General features: G+C 36.7%; 1 protein-coding gene across 13 annotated transcripts in view; it reads right to left on the minus strand.

Moving 5' to 3' along the window:
• SDCCAG8 (SHH signaling and ciliogenesis regulator SDCCAG8) overlaps positions 1 to 20,891 on the minus strand; it is a 185,805-nt gene that overhangs the window by 56,908 nt on the left and 108,006 nt on the right. For 8 of the 13 annotated variants that reach the window (XM_074351768.1, XM_074351759.1, XM_074351758.1 and 5 more), the window contains exons 14-17: positions 16,925 to 17,052; positions 14,752 to 14,860; positions 6,835 to 6,918; positions 5,757 to 5,888 (exon numbers count right to left, since the gene is read on the minus strand). In XM_074351768.1, coding sequence (XP_074207869.1) covers positions 5,757 to 5,888; positions 6,835 to 6,918; positions 14,752 to 14,860; positions 16,925 to 17,052 — 453 coding nt within the window. Of the gene's footprint in view, positions 1 to 5,756; positions 5,889 to 6,834; positions 6,919 to 7,984; positions 8,018 to 8,571; positions 14,150 to 14,751; positions 14,861 to 16,924; positions 17,053 to 20,891 lie in introns of those variants that run through there. The other 5 variants (XM_045509440.2, XM_074351764.1, XM_074351762.1 and 2 more) reach the window with 3 other exon arrangements.

The following is a 20,891-nucleotide window of genomic DNA, read 5'->3' on the forward strand; positions in this document are numbered from 1 at the left end:
TGTTTTGATCACGTGGCTAGGAAGAGAGCCTGGTTCTAGGGTGCATGCTCTTAACTACTATATATACTGTGAAAATTAATAAACAGAAAGCTCATTTTGAATGGAGTCAGAGGCTTGCAGAGGGAAGTCTCGTGCCCTACTACTCCAAGCCAGTTACAGACCCAAGAGGAAAAGACATATTTTGCATCTTCAACAGGAAGAATGTTACTGGTTTACTACTAGCAGGACGAAGGAAAAATAACTCCTTGAGAGGCAACAGACTAGCCAACTAAGGACTATCACAGCTCAGCCAATGAAAAGCCACTGCACTTCAAATTCCCAGTTTCCTCCAATGGACTCTTTCTTCATAACAGTCCCTCCCAACCTCCCCTCTCATCTATAAAGGAATATTCCTCTCCATTGTTCTCTGGACTTGCCTATATTTTGTCACAGATTGCATGTCCTGAATTGAAATTCTTTGCTGTTCCTGAATTAACCTATTTTGCTGGACAAATAACTGGCTATTTTATTGTTTTAAGTCAACAATACTATCTCTCTCCTTTCAGTTTTAGGTCTTAAAAGCATTTAGAACTAGAACCTGAAGGTAGGTAAAAGAATGTAAGTGCCACAAGGGCAGGGATGTCTGCTTATCCAGTGACTTATCCAAGCATATCAGTGCTATATAACAAGCAGTTGATAAATATTCGGTGAATAAGTGAGAGGGAGTCTTTTTCCTTTTCCTGGACACTACATTAAAATGCCTAACATTTTCCTCATTCTCTTTTGTTGAGTGTATTTCCCATTTAATTTTCTCCCAGGTGATCAGTTATGATAGCGCCTACCTTGTTCCAACCATGGTAACTACACAGGCTGCTTTATATAACTTACTATTTACTCTCAGATCAACATTCTAAATCCTACAAGCCAGAACCTCTTCTGTTATTGAAAGGAAAGCAATCTGATTTCAGATCTTCCCAATAAATGTAACTGAAAATGCCTTCCAGTCCTCTCAGGGATTTGCCAATAATGCACTGAATTAATGGATTTTTAAAGAAACTGCTTGTTGATCCCAACTGGGTTATAGTTTTTGGTATAATCGAGGGAGAAAGGGTCAGGATCTAAGCTGTTTCTGGTTTTTATAGTTTCCTCCTTTCCTCTACACAATACTCTCAGATTGTCATTCTTTAGACCTCTTAGGGAGGAAATCTACCCAATCTACACATTTCCATGATCCAACAACATGAAAGCTATTGATAACAAAGAAACATTTCAAAATAAATGAATTGAAATGAGCTTCTTTCCTAGCACCATATGGATTATTTATCAGTTTCTATAATGTGATATGATAAATAACAGCATATAAAACTAAAATAACACAGTGATTATGTTAACTTACTTTTTAAAATTTGCATTCTTTTTATTGAAGTATAGTCAGTTTATAATGTGTCAATTTCTGGTATACAGCATAATGTTTCAGTCACACATACACATACATAGATTCATTTTCATATTCTTTTTCATTGTAGGTTACTATAAAAATGTTAATTTACTTTTAAAAGTATGTTGTCAGTTATTTAAAAACACGTGCATGGAGTATTCTCTGGGATAGACCACATACTAAAACACAAAACAGACCTCAACAAATTTAACAGGATAGAAATTATTTCAAGCATTGTTTCTGACCACAGTTGCAGGAAACTAGAAATCAACCACAGATAGAAGTGAGAAAAAATGATTACATGGAGACTAAACAACATGCTACCTAAAAACCAGTGGGGGAATGATGAAATCAAAGAGGAAATTAAAAGATATTTCAGGACAAATGACAATGCAAACACAACCATACAAAACCTATGAAATGCAGCAAAAGCAGTCCTAAAGGGGAAGTTCATAGCAATACAGGCCTTTCTCAAAACACAAGAAAAATCCCCCCCCCCCGAAACAATCTAATATATCACCTAACAGAATTAGAAAAAGAAGAACAAACAGAACTTACAGTCAGCAGAAGGAAGGAAATAATAAAGATCAGAAAAATCAGTAATACCAAGAGATATTTTTTTGAAAAGATAAACAAAATCAACAAACCTCTGACCAGATTCACCAAGAAGAAAAGAGAGAGGACCCAAATAAACAAAATAAGAATTGGAACAGGAGAATTAACAACTGATACAGCAGAAACACAAAAACCATAAGAAAAATATTATGAACAGTTGTACACCAACAAAATGGACAACCTAGAAGAAATGGACAAGTTTTTAGAAACATATAGCCTGCCAAAACTGAATTGAGAAGAAACAGATAATTTGAACAGACAGATCACTAGAAGTAAAATAGAATCTAAATAATAATAATAATAAAAAAAAACTCCCTGTAAACAAAAGTCCTGAATTGGATGGCTTCACTGGAGAATTCTACCAAACATACAAGAAGAACTTATTTCTTCTTAAACTCTTCCAAAAGACTGAAGAGGAGGGAACACTCCCAAAGTCATTCTATGAAGTTATCATCCCCCTGATAACAAAACCAGAAAAAGACATTACCCAAAAAAGAAAATTAGAGGACAATCTCTTGGCCTGTAATATAGATACAAAAATATATAAATACAGATGTAAAAGTATATAAATACAGATTCAAAAATCCTAATATTAGCAAACTGAATCCAACAACTCATAAAAAGGATTATACATCATGATCAAGTTAGATTCATTCCAGGTTCACAAGGATGGATCAACATACACAAGTCAATCAATGTGATACACCACATCAATAAAAGAAAAGACAAAAATCAAATGATCATCTCAATAGACATAGAAAAAGCATTTGATAAATGTTGATAAAATTCAATAGTCATTTATGACAAAAACTCACCAAAGTGGGTATGGAGGAAGCATATCTCAACATAGAAAAAGTCATGTATGACAAACCCACAGACAAAATAATACTCAATGGTGAAAAGCTGAAAGCCTTCCCACTAATTCTGAGTAAGACAAGGATGCTCACTCTCACCACTTCTATTCAATATAATACTGGAAGTCCCAACCACATCAATCACAAAAGAAAAAGAAGGTATACAAATCAGAAGATAAGAGGTAAAATTATCATTTGATGCAGATGACATAACACTCTATATAGAAGACCCTAAAGACTCCACACAAAAACTATTAGAACTAAGAAATGTGTTCAGCAAGGTAGCAGGATACAAGATTAATACACAGAAATCTGTTGCATTTCTTTACACTAACAAAGAAATATCAGAAGGAGGAAGTAAAAAAAAAAATCCCATTTAAAATCACATCAAAATAAAATACCTAGGAATAATCCTAACCAAGAAGGTGAAAGACTTATACACTGAGACCTATAAAACATTGGTAAAAAAATCGAAGATTATTCAAAGAACTGGAAAGACATCCCACAGTCTTGGATTAGAAGAATTAATATAGTTTAAACAGCCATACTCCCCAAAGCAATCTCTAGATTTAATATGACCCCTTTCAAATTACCCATGACATTTTTCACAGAATCAGAACAAATAATCCTAAAACTTATATGGAACTGCCAAAGCAATCCTGAGGGAAAAGAACAGAGCTGGAAGCATAACTTTTCCAGTCTTCAGACAATACTACAGAGCTACAGTAATCAGAACAGCATGGTATTGGCACAAAAACAGACATATGGACCAATGGAACAGAATAGAGGAACCAGAAGTAAACCCATGCACCCATGGTCAATTAACCTTTGACAAAGAGGCAAGAATATACAGTGGAGAAAAGACAGTCTCTTCAGCAAGTTGTGTTGGGAAAGCTGGACAACTGTATGTAAATAAATGACATTAGTATAGTCCCTCACAAAAAATGAACTCAAAATGGCTTAAAGACTTACATACAAGACATAACACAATAAAACTCCTAGAAGAGAACAGAGGCAAAACATTCTCTGACATAAATAGTGTCAATATTTTCTTAGACCAGACTCCCAAGGCCAAATAAAATAAAAGCAAAAATAAGCACATGGAATCTAATCAAACTTAAAAGATTTTACACAGCAGAGGAAGCCATAGCAAAAGAAAAAGGTAACCTACAGCCTGGGAGAAAACACTTGCAAACTATGCGACCAACAAGGGCTTAATTTCCAAAGTAAACAAACAGCTCATACAACTCAATATCAAAAAAAAAACAAAAAACAAAAAACCAACAACAAACAAGCCAATCAAAAATTGGGCAGACGCCTAAACAGATATTTCCCCAACAAAGACATAGAGATCGCCAACAGGCACATGAAAAAAATGCTCAACATCACTAATTATTAGAAAAATGCAAATCAAAACTGCAATGAAGTGTCACCTCACACCAGTCAGAATGGCCATCATCGAAAAGTCTACAAATAATAAATGCTGGGGAGGTTGTAGAGGAAAGGGAACCCTCCTACACTGTTGGTGGGAAAGGTTGGTGCAGCCACTATGGAAAATAGTATGGAGGTTCCTTAAAAAACTAAAAATAGAGCTACCATATGATCCAGCAATCCCACTCCTGGGCATATATCTGGAGAAGACAAAAACTCTAATTTGAAGAGATACATGCACCCCAATGTTCACAGCAGCACCACTTACAGTAGCCAAGACATGGAAACAACCTAACTGTCCACCAACAGATGACTAGATAAAGAAGTTGTTGTATACACATGAAATGGAATACTACTCAGCCATAAAAAAGAATAAAATAATGCCATTTGCAACAACATGGATGGACCTGGAGATTGTCATTCTAAGTGAAGTAAGCCAGAAAGAGAAAGAAAAATACCATATGATATCAGTTATATGCGGAATCTAAAAAAAAGACACAAATGAACTTATTTACAAAACAGAAACAGACTCACAGACATAGAGAACAAACTTATAGTTACAGGGATAAAGGGGATGTGAAGGGATAAATTGGGAATTCAGAATTTGCACCTCTTGGGGAGTTATGGAAATGTTAAGTGTCTTGATTGTGGTGGTGGTTTCATTGGTGTACACATCTATCAGAATTAATCAAACTGTACATCTGAAATATGTGTAGTTTACTATAAAGAAATTATGTGACACATTTATAGGAAATAATAAGGGGCTGTAATTCTTTACCAAAAAAAAAAAAAAAAAGAATGCTGCATAATAAAGAAAAGGAATTGGAAGCCAAAAGATCAAGATTCAAGTCTGAACTCTACCACTTACTTAATCTGTCATTTTGAGCAAATTCCTTAGTCTCCCTGAGCTTTAGCTTCTGTATCTAGAAAAAGAGAGTCAGTAGCACTGATGGTCAGAGAGGTTAAATAGCTTGCTCAGAGTGACACCACTAGGAAGAACCAAAAGGTCTGGAATCAAATCCTGACTCTAGCAATACTGTCAGTACAACCTCTGAATAAGGTATCTAACCTTCCTAGGCCTATTACATGTTTTAGCTCCCAAAAAATATACAAAACCTAACTTCTAGAAGTTTTGAAATTTTATGAGTATTACATTACCAACTTACACCTTAAAGTAGACAGTTTACCTACAATGCTCTATATTAAATCTAATTCTACGTCTTTAGAGACTAGTAAAGAGGGAACGTGTTGTCCTCTCTGTGTACTGCAATAACCTCAGTTGAGAAATCATAAATATAGAGAACTATCAGATTTTGAGCATGTTCCTTGAGTACAACAGCAACCATGAATTCTCTTCATTCTGCAGCAATTCCAATTCTGTTTTTGAACCAAACACATTCAATATATGGCACATCAGTTGATTATTAAACTTTTATTACCTTTGCTTCATTATCTCATGTAGTCTCCCATGTTGGACACACTGTTCCTCCAAGTCATCATTTCTTCTCTGTAACTTTTCCAGTTTGTCATAGGTATATCTTTTCTCTTGACTGAGCTGAGCTATTTCAGATCTTGAGAAGTGGAAACACAGAAGTGACAGATGTTAAAGGTCCTTATTATCAGAGCATGTTTTTACTGTATAACTTTATTTTCTTGAACTCCATATGTACACATGACAGTGTCAATAAAAATTACTTTATGTAAAATAAAAATATTTCAGAAATTATAAAATGTCTAGTAGAAGGATATATACATTGCAGGAACTCAAGTGGTAGACAAATAAAGGAACAACTTGCTCTAACAGATGGCTTCCTCAGGGAACGAGGCAAAAATGATGATCAAATCCCATTGTAAAAAAGACTATCATTCATTTATCAAATATTTACTGAGTGTCTAGTATAGGCCAGCCACTATGCTATGACATGGATAACCCCAGGTCTAACTTCTATGACAGAGAGTTATTTCTTTTAATTAACATCGCTAATTTAATGGCACATGATTAAATCATATACTTTTTTTTAAATGGCAGGTCTCTGCACCGCTCCCCCCCATCTCCAGCTTGTCAATGTAATTACCAATATTTGTTTGTAGTTAAATCAGTATCAGTATTTATAACTACTTAAATATTCGTCCTTGCTGTCTAAGTAGTATATCAGGATTACATGTGCATTTGTGTACTTTTATTTTCCCCAAATGAGTGAGCTTTAGTGTAGGGTGATTGAGCGGCAAGCCGTCTTTCCTGACGGGAGATTCCTTATATCTGTAATTCTTTCTCCTATGGCCACTCCGTTTGTCAAAAGAAGGATTCTCCAGTTTTCTGCTAGTATATAACCCTAAACATCAGGGGTCCAAGAGCTGGTTGAAAGTAGAGGGGTGGTGAATCTTACCTTTCAGAATGTAGACTGTCTATTAACCCCTCTATTCTAACTTCAGTGCACCTATGTTAACCAGTGCCTGTGAGGTTAATCCCTTCAGAGAGGAAGACTCTAGTTTTCTGTGTGGAGGAGGGACAGTCACCTGGCAGCACGGGAAGGCGGGAGAGCTTTTGATTTTGGTTTCAGTCCTACGTTCCACTCCTGCCTTCCAAGTTCTTCTGGAATCCTGAGGGTAGATCAAATTTCTTCACATACAAGTACCCCTGTCTGCAGATAATTAAGATTCACCTTCCTTCACTTTGCGAAGTCAGGCACCATTACCTGAATTTTCTTTTCGTCTTCACATATTTCATTTGGGATCACAGATACCTACTTTGGTGATGGTTGATGACACTCAGGAAACATGCTACCCCTCCAGGGTCTTGGATGACGATCTCAAGTCTCAAAATTTGAAGATCAGAAAGATAGCTAGCTAAGAAAAATTATATCTTTGTCCTTGTTTTAATTAAACACTGCTCCTTACTGCCACAATCTCCTCATACTCCACTGCCTCATTGGTTGGAACTGAAAGTTTAAAACTCTTGCAAATTAAAATAGGAGTAATTAACAATTGGTTTGTTTCTTGAAGTTTATGTAATAAGACACCTGATGTAAAATTACTTCCCTTCAAAGAAAGGATTCTTCCATTAGGCAGGATAGTCTTTTTTTTTTTTCCTGGAAAAGATTTGGATTTGCTAAGGGAACTCATCCCAAGGACCAAGCTGTTTCACATGACACGAAACAATCACTTGCTTTTAGTTCACCTCATTCCTCATTTTGTTTTCATCTTGGTTCAAGTGTCATCTCAAAGGAAGCTTGCTTTGATTAATACCTTGCAGTTCTCAAAATGTCAGCACATTATCTGAAACTACCTCTAGCTTTTATGCACACATTAGCTTGTAATTTATCCCCCTGAATTGTACCCTGTGCCTCATCCTTCTTGCTAGATTACACATGAGGGCATGATTATCTCATTTTCAAGCTCAGATCAAGCACTCAATCTATATTTGCTTCTTTTAATAAGAATTTACTCATATTTGAAATATTCCAAATTAGTTAATAATGACTTATGTTTCTCTTTTCAAAATCATCCACAATATAAAAGATTTAGGGGCAATTTTTATGAGATTGTTAACTTAGTGTTCTTCCAGGATTAGTACCTCTTATCACAATATATACTCTACACTAAAATAAATTCCAAAAGGACAAAAAATATCCTAAAACCAGATTAGAAAAAAAAAAAGAATATTTACCTGCTCTCAGTTACTTTTCCAGGTAAAAAGTCACTTTTTAAAAGAAAAATCACAAAGGAAACATAGATTTTATAATATAAAAATATAAAGCATTTACACCCCAAAAATCATGTTTTCATGAGAATGTTCACTGTAGCATTGTTTCTAGAAGCAACCTTGCTCTGCAACCCAATATCTGAAAACTTAACCCAGAAATTTATCAACAGAAGATTAGTTACAGCACTTAAAAAAAGAAATATCAAGATGTTATTCTGATAATGTGGTTATCTATTGGTGTTATTTATTGACTTAAAAATATGACATATTGGTAAAAAAGGAAAATACTAAAAAGCACCATAAAGTAATCCCATTTTATAAAATAAAAAATACTTTGACATGTATACCACATATTAATACTGATTATCTCTAGGTGTCAGGATTAGAAAATTTTTTTAAGTTTTCCTTTTCTGTATTTTCTGAATTTTTACAATGGACACGTATTTAAAATGAAAAAATATAGTCATTGTGATTTCGAAAAAAATTCATAAGAAACAAAAAGAACTGGGAACAAACTTTTCAAAATAAACAAAGAAGAACACATAAAAAAATGAGACGAATATTAGAAGCATCATTTAATAAAGTGCTAACCCCACTTTTTATCAAAATTTCAATTAAAAAAAGTACTAGGACTATGAACAATATTCACAGAGGAAGAAACATAAGTGGTCAATAAACATTTATAAAACATTTAATTTCACTACTATTCAAAGAAATGCCTACTAGAACCACATTACAGCCAAACGTTTATTGCATGCCTACATTATGCCAGATAGTGGAATTCATTCTTTATACTAGTGATCTTAATTAATTCTACAAGGTAAGTGTTTATTCCCTTTTCTCTGTGAAGTAAATATGAGGTTTAATGATTTGCCTAAGGTCACCCAAACGGTGATTAGCCAAGCCCAGACACATACATTGGTCTGTTCAACTCTAAAGGGGTTGTTCTACCTACTGTGCAACACTGCCTCTCATTCCTTTTTTTTTTTTTTTTTTTTTAATCTTTCACTTCTCTTTGTCACATACTGGTATGCATACATATATACTGAACAGAACTTAGTGTAGTACCTGAGCAAAGTCATAAACATCAACAGCCTTAAGAGGGTTCATAGTCTTTAGACCAGCAATCCCCTTTTAGACAACTCAAGTGAGAATCATCAAAAATTCAGATCTATGCATAAAAGTATTATTATATTATTCATTACAGTTAAAAACAGCTAACAATTCTGACTAATTATTATACACACAAATGATTCAATTAAAATGTTGGTTTCAGAGGATTTACTAATGTAGAAAAATGTTCATCAGATAATATTAAGTCAAAAAGCAGAATGCAAAACTGTGTACACAATATAAGCTCACTCACAACATAAATGTATGCGAACACACACATTTACCTACACATGGAAAATGACTGAAAGGAAATATGTCAAAAGTTAGCTGGATGGTAACGTCACAGAAAATTTTTTTCTTACACTTTTTCGTACTTATATCCAAATGCTCTACATTAAGGATATCTTATATACATAATTTCAAAAATGTGTTATTTGTAAAGTACATATTACTATCAGGTATTTTATTGCTACAGAATTTTTCTGCTTTGCATATTTTATGTGTGTGTTTTTCTTTGTTTATAATGGTAATTTGTCTACCAACTTCCAATGTTCAAGAAAAATTTCATATATGTACGCGGACATCATCTTTTATCTGTGCAGAGCCCATGACATATTGAAAGCACTAGCAGTTTGCAAGTTTCAAAGAGTAAACTTATAAGCTTCTAGTTATCTTGAGGTTACATTTGTGGCATGATTATCCTCGTGTCATATAAAAGGATAATTGACTTTAATCCATTTTCATAGAAAATTTAGGTAATTTCTAGCTTTACAGAAGCATGAACTTCTCGCTGCATTTTTATATACCAGTTATATTGTGTAATTACATTTGCATGAAGTATAATATTTTACTACTACAATTAGCATAACAGTGATAATTGCATTTTAAGGAAAAACATGACCCCTTAATTTTTTATTCTTTTAGATTCTCATTAGACTTTTGGTAACAATTAGCAGAGGCCAATATCAGTTTCTTCTTGTAGAATATAATTTTGTAGCATCCCAATCTAACATCATCTAAACATGCAAGGGAAAAAAAAACTGTTCAACGGAGTCTGTGTTCTTTACTTCAATTAAACTCACACAGTTGGATACCTACTGTTGCCAAAACAGTAATATAATTTATACATTATAGTCCACACAGTAAAACTACACTAAAAGTCATTTAACAATATTTATAACACCATAAAATACAGTGTTAAAATATATGAACTGCAATATGTACCAAAATTATAAAATTTGTTTCTCATCATCAGTGATTAAAACCAGGATCATTGCTCTAGCCTCAATACCCACAACCCTGGTGACAGATTAGAATTCAAATCTTAATGATCAATTTACAATTAACAAGATAGAAGTGAAACAAATTAAACCAACCATTATATATAACGAGACCCAGTGGACTCCCATTGTTCCTCTTAATTACAAAACGCAAATCACAAATACACAATGGGTAGTGGTAGACATCAATCCACAAGCCTAGCAATCCAGAAAGTGACAATGACAGGAAAGAAAGAAGAGAAGTAAAACCACATAAACCCAGGTCTACGCTCTATGCCCTGCTCTTTGCAGTGGAGGCACAAGTGTTGTGAGGTGAAAACCCGGCACAAGTGGGACCTTCGTTCTGCAGCTGGCAGAGGCTCAGTCCTAGCCGGCACCCAACCTTTCCCAGCTCTTCCCAGGCCACGTTTCAGATCGCACTACAAACTACACTGCAAGCATTTTACTGCTGATGCATCTAAGCGCCTGGGGAGAGGGAACACTTCCTTCACTTTGATAAAGAAAAATCACAGTTGCACCAAAGATACTTAAATATCTCCATTTACCAACTTCAAAAACAACCTTATCACTGTAATAAGCTCTCGGAGTCCTGGGGAATAAAGACAAAAGGGAGCTAACGTTTGAGTTTCGTCTAAAATCAAACAGAATGTCTATCTGGTGCTAATTAAAAGCAAAATGGAATTAATTCTCTTGTCTGATGGTCAAAAACAAGCTATATAAAATGCATGGAATTGCCAGCTCACTCTTAGTTTTAAAATGGGATGTGCCATTCACAAACCCTGGGGTTACAGACACCGCAGAGCAGCGTGGAAGGCACACAGCGCAGGAAGCACTGGCTCAGCACTGTGGAGGGCTTGCTGAGAACAGAAGCAAGAGGCACTGCCTCTCACACGATGCGACTCACGTCTCCTTGGGGAGAAACACATACAACAGACACACACGGGGAGGAACCATTTCTAAACACTTTCACAAAGCAGCCTAGCATGAGGACGGGGTAAAGAGCAAGAGTGTCTGGGAACGATGCTCCCAGACTGTCAGCTTTCCCAGTGATTCTGCAGGGGCTGTAGCAAAAGGACTAGTTCTTTGAGCTCCAAAAAAGCTATTTTAAATGGTTTAAATGGTATGACTCTGTTTTGTTTAGTATGGGATTTTGAATAACATGAAACTCTTAGACCAAAAAAAATGTTTTAAATTGTTGGTCAACATGGAATAAATACACCTACTTTCAGGAAAAATTTTACTGCAGTATTTCGAGGAAAATCTGGATTAAAACTACCATATGGTTTAAATAATTATTTTGGAGACTGAGCTTCCACAATGACAACACTTTAGAAAGCTAAAAAAACTTCAAGATTTTCTCATCTCAAAACTCAAGGAAAATGAATTATCCCAAAAGTTGAGTAGAGGGTCTGGAGAGCCTCATTCCTGGAGGGCTTCTACAAGGCTTAGTAAGTTTATAGTTTTTATATATTTAAAAAGAAACACTCAGAGCCCTTCATATTTTACAGGTGCTTTCAAAGCAAAGGTAATATCAAAATGGAACGTCTTCGTGTAGGAAGTCACAGGGAAATGAGACTGGACTGACCAGAAATTAAGAGTAAACAACTAAACAAAGAAACAAACAAAAAAACCCAAATCATACAATTTATCCTATCAATTTCTTGTGAGACACACACAAAATGCATATTTTTGTAAACTTTAGGGGCCCTTAAAAGTTTTAGCAATAAGAAGTAACAATTTATCTCGTCTTTACTATTTGCTAGGTTTTTGTTTTGGATCAATTTGTAAAGTTACAGTAAATGCGTATTTTGACTCTTCAGATTCACAAAACGAGGTGCCAGAGCAGGACCTGGAACACAACCAAATCCACATTTTCCTGATCCCGTATTGCCTTGAAAAAGGTTTTCATTGTGGTATAGCCCTTACGTCTGTCTGAAAATTATGGCAATCAGACCCTGGCAAGGACAATAATAGGACAATAATACCTCGGTGAAGGGATATTCTAATTGCCAGTCAAGAGCCTTAAAATGATGCCATCGGTGACAGCAACAGCACCTGCTGGATACTTCTGTGCATCAGGCACTGTGTCAGGTGCTGTGTATACGTGTGCACCTATATATTTCTTTCTATTTCTCATTCCCACAACAATTCTCAGCGTGGGTTTGAAATGCTTTTACAGATGGAGAAGCTAAGGTGTGGATAGATTAAGCGACGTACCCAAGGTTATGAAGCTAAGTGGCAGAGCGAGATTCAAACCCTCTTCTTTCTGAATTCCAAAGTGTCTTTTACTGCACACTTCCTGTCATCAACAAAGGAACAGTCTGGAACTAGAGTCAGATCAGGATATGGGGGGTAGCACCACACTTGTCTATTTCATTCATTCGTTCAATAAATATGTATGGAGTGCCATCTGTGTGTCAGACATAAAGGAACACACTCCATTTACAGAGTAGCAGTCAGGAGCTAGGAGAATCAGAAGTGAGAGGGGCTGAAGAGAGGTGGAGGTTCAAGTTCACTAGGCCAGAACGGAGTAAGCTGATAGACCTAGAGCCTGGAAAAGGAGGTGTCGGGGCAAGGGCACAGGTTGACTCAGACTCACAGGTTAACCCTCACATGTCAAATATGTTTACTTCTCCACGGGAATTTTAAGATTAATTTTTCTTTCCTAAACTTTCCCATTATAACTACTTTGGCCTGAATTTTCTTTAGTAGTAGATATAAAGCATTATACTTATTGTAAGAAAGATCACAGTCTTTTGAGCCAGAAATATCTAAGTTCAAACTCTAGTGCTCCCACTTACTAGCTACTTAAACACTCTGAGTGTTAGTTTCGTCATCTGTAAAAGAAGATAACAATTCCTGTCTCAAGCTGTCGTGAGAACTAAATAATATATACCAAGCATATAGCATCTTTTTCTCTTTTACATACTTCCTGAATCATATCTCCTTAGACATCAAGATAAGTAAATCAATAATCAACCCCAAAGCAATCTTAACAGAATCTTTTAAGCCCCAGTTCAGAATATTTTTTCTTAAATTATTAATCCAGTTTGTTTGTTTGTATCTATGTGAAGCAAATAAAATATTTCTAGTTAGGAATACCTGCCGTTGATATATTATGAGGGTCTCTTCCATGCAAAATCATTTGAGTTTCCTAATCAAATTTCCTGAAAATACCAGGTATTCTGGCACCCGGAGCTTTTTCCCTACCCAAACAAGATATTTAATTAGTACTGCTAAGAAGGTGCATGTTCAGAGTACATCTGAGGTGGTTATAAGAGCTTCTGCCTTCCTGTGAGCAGAAAGAATTGAATTCATAAGTCCCAAAAGATTCAGGGAGGGGGATTCCATCAGCTAAGCCAGCTCATTGATGCAGGAACCAAAGACAGGGGTCAGAGGGATAAGATATACTCTGACTCTCGTGAAAATTCTTTCTGAATGAGACACTTAAGTCAGTAGTTAGGTTTGCTGAGCCCTGTTGGTTGCTCTTTGTAGATCTAAGTGAGTTTCAGAAAAATGCAGAAGAGAAGATATACAGATTATTTTCTCACTAGGTTATATTGTAACGTGATATTTGATTCCTAGCTAGTTAAGTGAATGATTTCTTTTGAGTTCAATTCAAAGGGATTCTGTTCAACATCATTCATATACAAGAGGAAACCACAATCCAAGCAGGTCAAATGAATTTGTCCAAGATTAGTAACTGTCAGAGCTGAGAATTCAGGCTTCTTAGAATCTAGAATATAAAATAATTCATTTATTGAGATAGCTTGATCTAAAAATATGCAGAAAAAATTCATTAAGATTCCAATCAATGGATTTATAAAAGAGCAGTACACCTATAAAATAAATGATGGCTGTTCCATTAATATAAAACAATTTTAGGAAAAGGAAAAGATGACTTTGGTTTATTTCAAAGTATCATCTAGTTTTATTTATATGTATATATTTTTTTATCTATTACCATTTGATTTAAAGACAGCTATTGTGCATTCATGGAGATGATAATAGATTAAAATATATTAGCTGTGTCAAAATAAAACTCGTTAGAATAATTGCCATCTTGACCTTTGTGTTCTGAAATTTCACAGTTTTCAACTCTGAACAGGAAAAAAGTCAAATAATAGTATGTATTCTTAATCATAAAAAAACACCAAGGCGTCTGTATGGACAATTAAGAAAATGTTCACAGAGAGAAAATATTTTTACAAGAAATATGTCAATACACATCTAATTTTAACATAAGACTACAAAATAGTGAAAATGTTGTCTTTTAAGAAAAAAAATTACAGTATTCACACAAACAATGCTCTGAAAGTATCATATAATATTACCTACCTGCTTTTCTGAGAGATTTGTTCCAGTTTCTTGGCTAATGTACAGCACTCTTCCTTTAACTTTGTCAGACATGTATTCTGGGAGGTCAGCAATGAGTACTGTTCATTTTCTAGAAAAAACAATAACCCCCCCAACATCAGATGTTTATGGCTGTAGATCTGCAGTGCTTCCCCATGGATATGGCTGACACTAGATCACTTTCAAGGTCCTAGGTCAAAGGGCTGCTCATCCGGCAAGACACTAAACCTTGTGAGACATTTATTTTCTTAATAATTACACACCAGAAACATTTTTGACTATACCAGCTTTGTGTAATTGTTAACATGTTAATAAACTGTCAGATACCTCAAGTGGAGACACAGGTGCTTATGCAAGATACTATATTTTTATTTTGGCAATTTTACTATAAAGAGAGTGTCAAAAGTTATCACAACCAGATAATTCAAAACTAAAATAATTGAAGAATTCTCTTCTATACTGTAATTTACGCTTTGCTTCATATTTGCTTTCATAGTTCACTACTCCCATCTCACATACACTTCTCTAATTATGAAGGCAAAATAAATCATTTTCCATTAATTTTTATTTCAGTGCCAACAGTGTGAGCTTCAGTGAAAATCTGATCAAAGAAACTGAAGAGAGTGTGGTATTTTTGTGCAAAATAAGAGGATATATTCTTATGGTGGCTCAGTTAATACTCTTACCTAGCCCTCAGAGATACTGCCCAAGGCTCTGTGATCACCAGGACCCTGCTAGCAGTGGGGAAAACTACAATTCATCCTTTAATTTCCTCTTTCTGTATTTAGTGGGAAAACCACCACCAAGTCTGGTGAATTTTCGTTTCTTCTGGCCAAACACTGCGAGAAGAAAATCTACTGAAAGTGTTGGAGTGAACCTTGTGGCTCTATGCGACATTTGCCTCCTTATTAGTAAATAGATTATTTAATGAATTGTATGTTAGCAATTTTTCACCTGGAGGATAAGCAACCATTTTTTTTTTACCATGTCATCAAATACAGTATGCATTAAATCACATGAAAATTATCTTTAGGTGTAAGGTTTAATAGGCGCTTTCTTTCTTTCCAGTTTTAGCTAATGATTGGCAAAAAGCACACAGCATACCAAGCAAAATAAATCAAGGCACTAAAAATTAAGCAACATTTTTCTGGAAGAGACAGGATCAATTAAACTTTTGTTTCAATAGTACAATCAGCTTGGAGTATGTGGTGTGGAATTATAATGACTGGCACTGTCTTGTTTTGACTAACACTGTCTGTGAACACACAACTCAAAAGTGAAAGGAACTACATAATGCTCCGACGGAACAAATCAAACTGCCTATTTTCAAAGTGCATTTTACTTTCAAATTAAAGGTAAAGAGTTACTGGCCAACTCAGTCTGCAGAATAGCGCCAACGTGATGAAAGATGGCAATTTTTAGCCAAGCTGCCAGCTGTGGTCAATGCCTTATATTAGTGAATTTTAACAGCAGTTGTGAGAACTTGAAGAATGCAAAGGATTAAACATCACTCTGGACTGGGTTGGGGGAGGTGGGGAAATCATACAAATGCTAAAAATGTTCGAAGCTGCAAAGATTAAATAAAGGAACATATCAATTTGGAGCTACTGAATTACATCCAGCTGCGACAGTGAATTAAGAACCGATTAATGGCTAAAGCTTTTCTCCAGTTTGGATGCTGAAGCAAACTCATTAGGCTTTTAGAGCAGCTATAATGTGTGTACTGTGGGAACTGTTCAGCGCTATTCAGGAGGCTCTAACTGTAAGCGCGGAGCGTTTCCCGCAGAGATTCTGATGCTTTTTTCTTTATATAACATGTGTGCCTGAAAACCCAGCCAAAAACAAGCCCTTTGTTTTTCTACTTTGTTGTGGCCTCTCTCCGCTTTACGTTTCTTGAACACAGGTAAATAAACTCATAATCCAGATGGTGCAACAGATGTGAGAGCAGCACTCTGAAATCAACAGACAGTGGGCAATACTTCCCGTTTTCTCTTTTAAACGCTAACTAATATGTAATTCGGAATCTCCGGTGTAGTTAGCATCTGCTCCCTTCGGCCAGCCAAAGGTTACAGGTGTTCCTGATGTCATTTCACAGTAAGGCGTGGGCCTGGCTTGTGAGCCCGCGCCCGGGCTCTAATCCTTCCCTACCACCTACCAGTTTTGTCATGCTGGGCCTCCATTTGCTGTATCTTCTGTGTCAGCTCCTGCTCTCTTTGCTGGGCCTGAAGGGCTTGGGCCTTCGCGTCATTGCTAAAGCTTTGCTGAATGCTATCTTTTTCCAGTCTACAAGGCAGAGAGGAGACAGACAGAAATTTAATCTACAGATGCACGAACCCCCATCATTTCCCCTGCAGACCACAGAGAGCTGATATGCAGTAAATTGTTAAGCCTAAGTAGATAACAATCTCTCTACAGACTCCCCCTGACTTGAAGGGGAAAATCCAAAGAAACTTTCATTTCATACAGCATTAAACACATACCATAAATCCAAATGGACGAAAGCAAGCAACTTTAAAAACCAAAAACCCGTAACAACTGAATTAACGGTATTTTGTAATTTTAAAACACACACACCTTTTTCTATAACATTCTCAATGTTTTGTACCACCCATTCATCTTTTTTTCTCCTGAATGGTCAATATTTCCTAAAGATCTGGGGCTACAGGAACAGTATGACTCAATATACCAAACCTTAAATTCTTGAAACTAAGCTTTGTAGATCACCTCTGCTTTTCCTCTCAATCTTAAAATGGAATCTCAAATATAATGTAGGAGAGTCTATCTGGAGGCAAGTAAATGATTCTGCAGTACCACATGCATGCTTTGGTTAGATATTTGCACACATTAGGCCATTTAATTTGAATATAAATATGAAAATGAAAAACTTCATAATAAAATCTCTCTTGGGCCACACTGAAAGAAACTGCAGGGCGAGAAGCTTCTGTAGTCAAAGACAGTATCTCATCCCACTGTGACTGGATATTGACCCAATGGGATGGGTCAATATCCAGTCACAGTGGCTCCTAAAGAGAGAGAGAAACTTCCTGAACAATTAGAACCTGAAGAATGCAGGGGACCTCATCACTGGCCCCACCGTGGCTACTAACACTGTGTGCCAGCACGCATGCACGCGTGTGTGCGTGCACACACACACACACACACACACACTAGACTGGTTCCTCATACTCTAAATGTAGGTAAGTGACATGAGGGTTTCCTTCAATTAACTGCCTTAGTTATTCCTAACTCCTAATCTCCTTGTGGGCATTTCTCATCCATGCTGCTTTAGTTTACTAATTGAGATATTTACTGTCTTGCCTTTGCCAAACTAAAAATAAACAATTCCATAAACCTATCACTACTAGTCCATGTACCGCTGTGGAACTTCAATGCACTGCCTTCTAATTATAAAGCGACATAAGGAAAGCCTGCATTGAAATCGGTCAATGCATGTGGTAATGTTGTAGTATAAAATTCCAGAATGAAAACACACCCACACCTCACTCAAAATGGATCATCAGGGGTCCTCGCTAAACGTGAAACAAGGTTCCTTATGGTACTTCTAATAACAACACCCCTTGGATCTGCTCCAAGGTCTTGCCTCACACTCAGCTCCAAACTGGTACATTGAAACAAACGGATAGTCAGGCTAGGCCACTTTTTGCCTCCCCGGCCACACTATGTATTTTCTGGCCATGGATGACTTCACATGTTTCTGTGTTTTCCTGGGAGGTCTCCCCCACCTCCACCTCACCTCCCTCTGCCCCCCACCAACCCCTGGCCCCTCTGCTCAATGTATACTAGTCCTTTGGGACCTGCTCAAAATTCTCCCCCTCTCTCTCCTAAATTAACCCTTCTTTCCTCAGTGACATCAAAATACGTTGAGTATGTGTGCCTCCTACTAAGAGAGCATTCATCGCACTTTGGTTATTGGTTTATTTGTCTGTCTCTCTACACCCTGAGCCCAGCTGAGTATATGGCACATAGGAATTGGGCAGTGGATGTTTACTGAATGAACGTACACTTGCCACAGGGGGAACGAAGGCCGCGGTATTTAAGTGAGGCTGCAGAATCTGCTCGTCTTATATGAGAGGCAAAAACTTTTCAGACATGTTTTTAAAAAGAGAAGAGAATGGCTCCAATGGTGTTGCCAGCTGGAGATGCTGCTGCCGACAGGGTCAGCTTAAAGCGTAACCACCGCCAACACAGACCCCAAACTAGAGTAGGGGACACACGGAGGGGACCTAGGACGCTGAGATTCCTCAATAGCCAGGTGACCATAAAATGCATTGTTCAAAACCAATACCCATTTGAGAGTGAAAAGGGGCACAGTTAGTAATAACACCAAGATGGTCATAATCAGGAGCACCCTTTGTAAACTGCGGCTTTTGGTTCCCTTACACAAAGGGGTTGCAAGTCTCAACAATAATTTTCAGAATGAGGAGCTACCTAATTACTGATCTCCTAAATCTCCTGAAGAACGACTGTCTTACTGTAGTTCTCCCTGTGAAACAGAACAACTTAAAAGAATGCCCTACCAACAGATGTTGTTACACATCAACTTTTGTTTCTTGAATTCTTCCCCAGCTTTTATTCTATTTAAGAAACGACACATTTTATTTTTCATTGCATAGAAACATGGCATAATTTTGCTTTCCTACCTCCTTTTCATACCCTTTTCCTCCTCTGTTGTCCTCTCCCCTTGCAGGTTCTTTATGACTTAATAGGCGTTAGAACCAAAAGGGAATCTCAAATTTGTTTAATCAAATCCTCTCATATTATAGATGAAAAAAAAAAAAAGGGGCCATAAAGAATTAGAGATCTGCTCAAAGTTTACTGTAAGTGCTGTCAAGGCAGGAGTGGGATTTGAAATATTTTGATTTAGGAAACCTATTTTATAATACTCTAGAGGTAATGCATAGTGGGTTGAAAGAATTAATAAAAATCACTCAGGTATTCAAGGAAGGGATTAGAGAAGAAGCCAAATCAATTCATTTAATATTTATCATAACTCCATTATGTGCAAGACACTCTGCTAGCCATGGGTCAAATAAAGATAGATGAATACGGCATAGTCCTCACCCTCGCGGGGAATTCAAAATGGCCAAATGAGAAAGTAGAATTTGAACTACACCACAAGAAAGGTACTAAGGGATAAAACCACCAAAGCACAGGGAAATGAGAGTTCAGTTCCAGCTGGGTGTGAGAGCCTCATGAAGGAGAGCTGGGGCCAGTCTTCCCCAACCGGTTTTCATTCAGTTCTCACTCAAAACAGCGATGATCTCATCTAACCACTCTTACAGTTAGCCGTGTTTTACAAACCAGAATGAAAGCAATGGTAGGAAAGAACTTTTCGGTTGTTATTAAAATATTTATTCATAATAGCTGAAACCTGGAAATCACCTACATGTCCATTAACTGCGAAATAGATAAATAAGTTGTGGTAAAGCCTTACAAAAGAATAGCAGGAATAGCAGCAACAAAAAGGAACAAGGTACTGTTACGTACGACACCTGGATGAATAGCAAAGGCAGAATGCTTAGTTAAAGCAGCCGGGCACCAAAGACATATACTATGATCTCATTTACATGGCATTCTAGAGAAGTAAACACTGGAGTCACAGATCAGTGTTTCCAGGACCTGGATGTAGGGGGTAGGGGTAAGGGAGCTTTATGTACCTGGGTTGATACATTTAAAGTTTTGCTACTGTATTGAAGGACTAAAGGTCTTCGATGATCCTAGGTTCCTCAGTGAATGTGGGAAGGAAACGATGAAAGCCTGGACTCTAACCTGAGGACAAGGACCTGGTAGTGGCAGTAATTTGAGGCACCAATCCTGTCTGCCATGCTTCTATTTGCCTTTTTACTGGAGACTGAAGTTCTAGCAGTAGACACAACCCTTTTGGTTAAAAAGTGTCTCCCTTTTAAGTACAATACAGAGAGCTCTGTGACAGTACCATATTGGTGTAACAAAATTTATGACACCACTTTTAACACGATTACTAGTTGAGAGCCATTCTTGATGGAATTACAGAAAGAAGCAACAGGGAGGTGTGGGGTGCTAATGTGAATTAAGACACATAATGTCCACTTGTCCCAATCTTGGTAATATTATCTTCGATC

The sequence above is a fragment of the Camelus bactrianus genome, chromosome 23 (genome assembly GCF_048773025.1).
Source record: "Camelus bactrianus isolate YW-2024 breed Bactrian camel chromosome 23, ASM4877302v1, whole genome shotgun sequence".
Lineage (NCBI taxonomy): Eukaryota > Metazoa > Chordata > Mammalia > Artiodactyla > Camelidae > Camelus > Camelus bactrianus.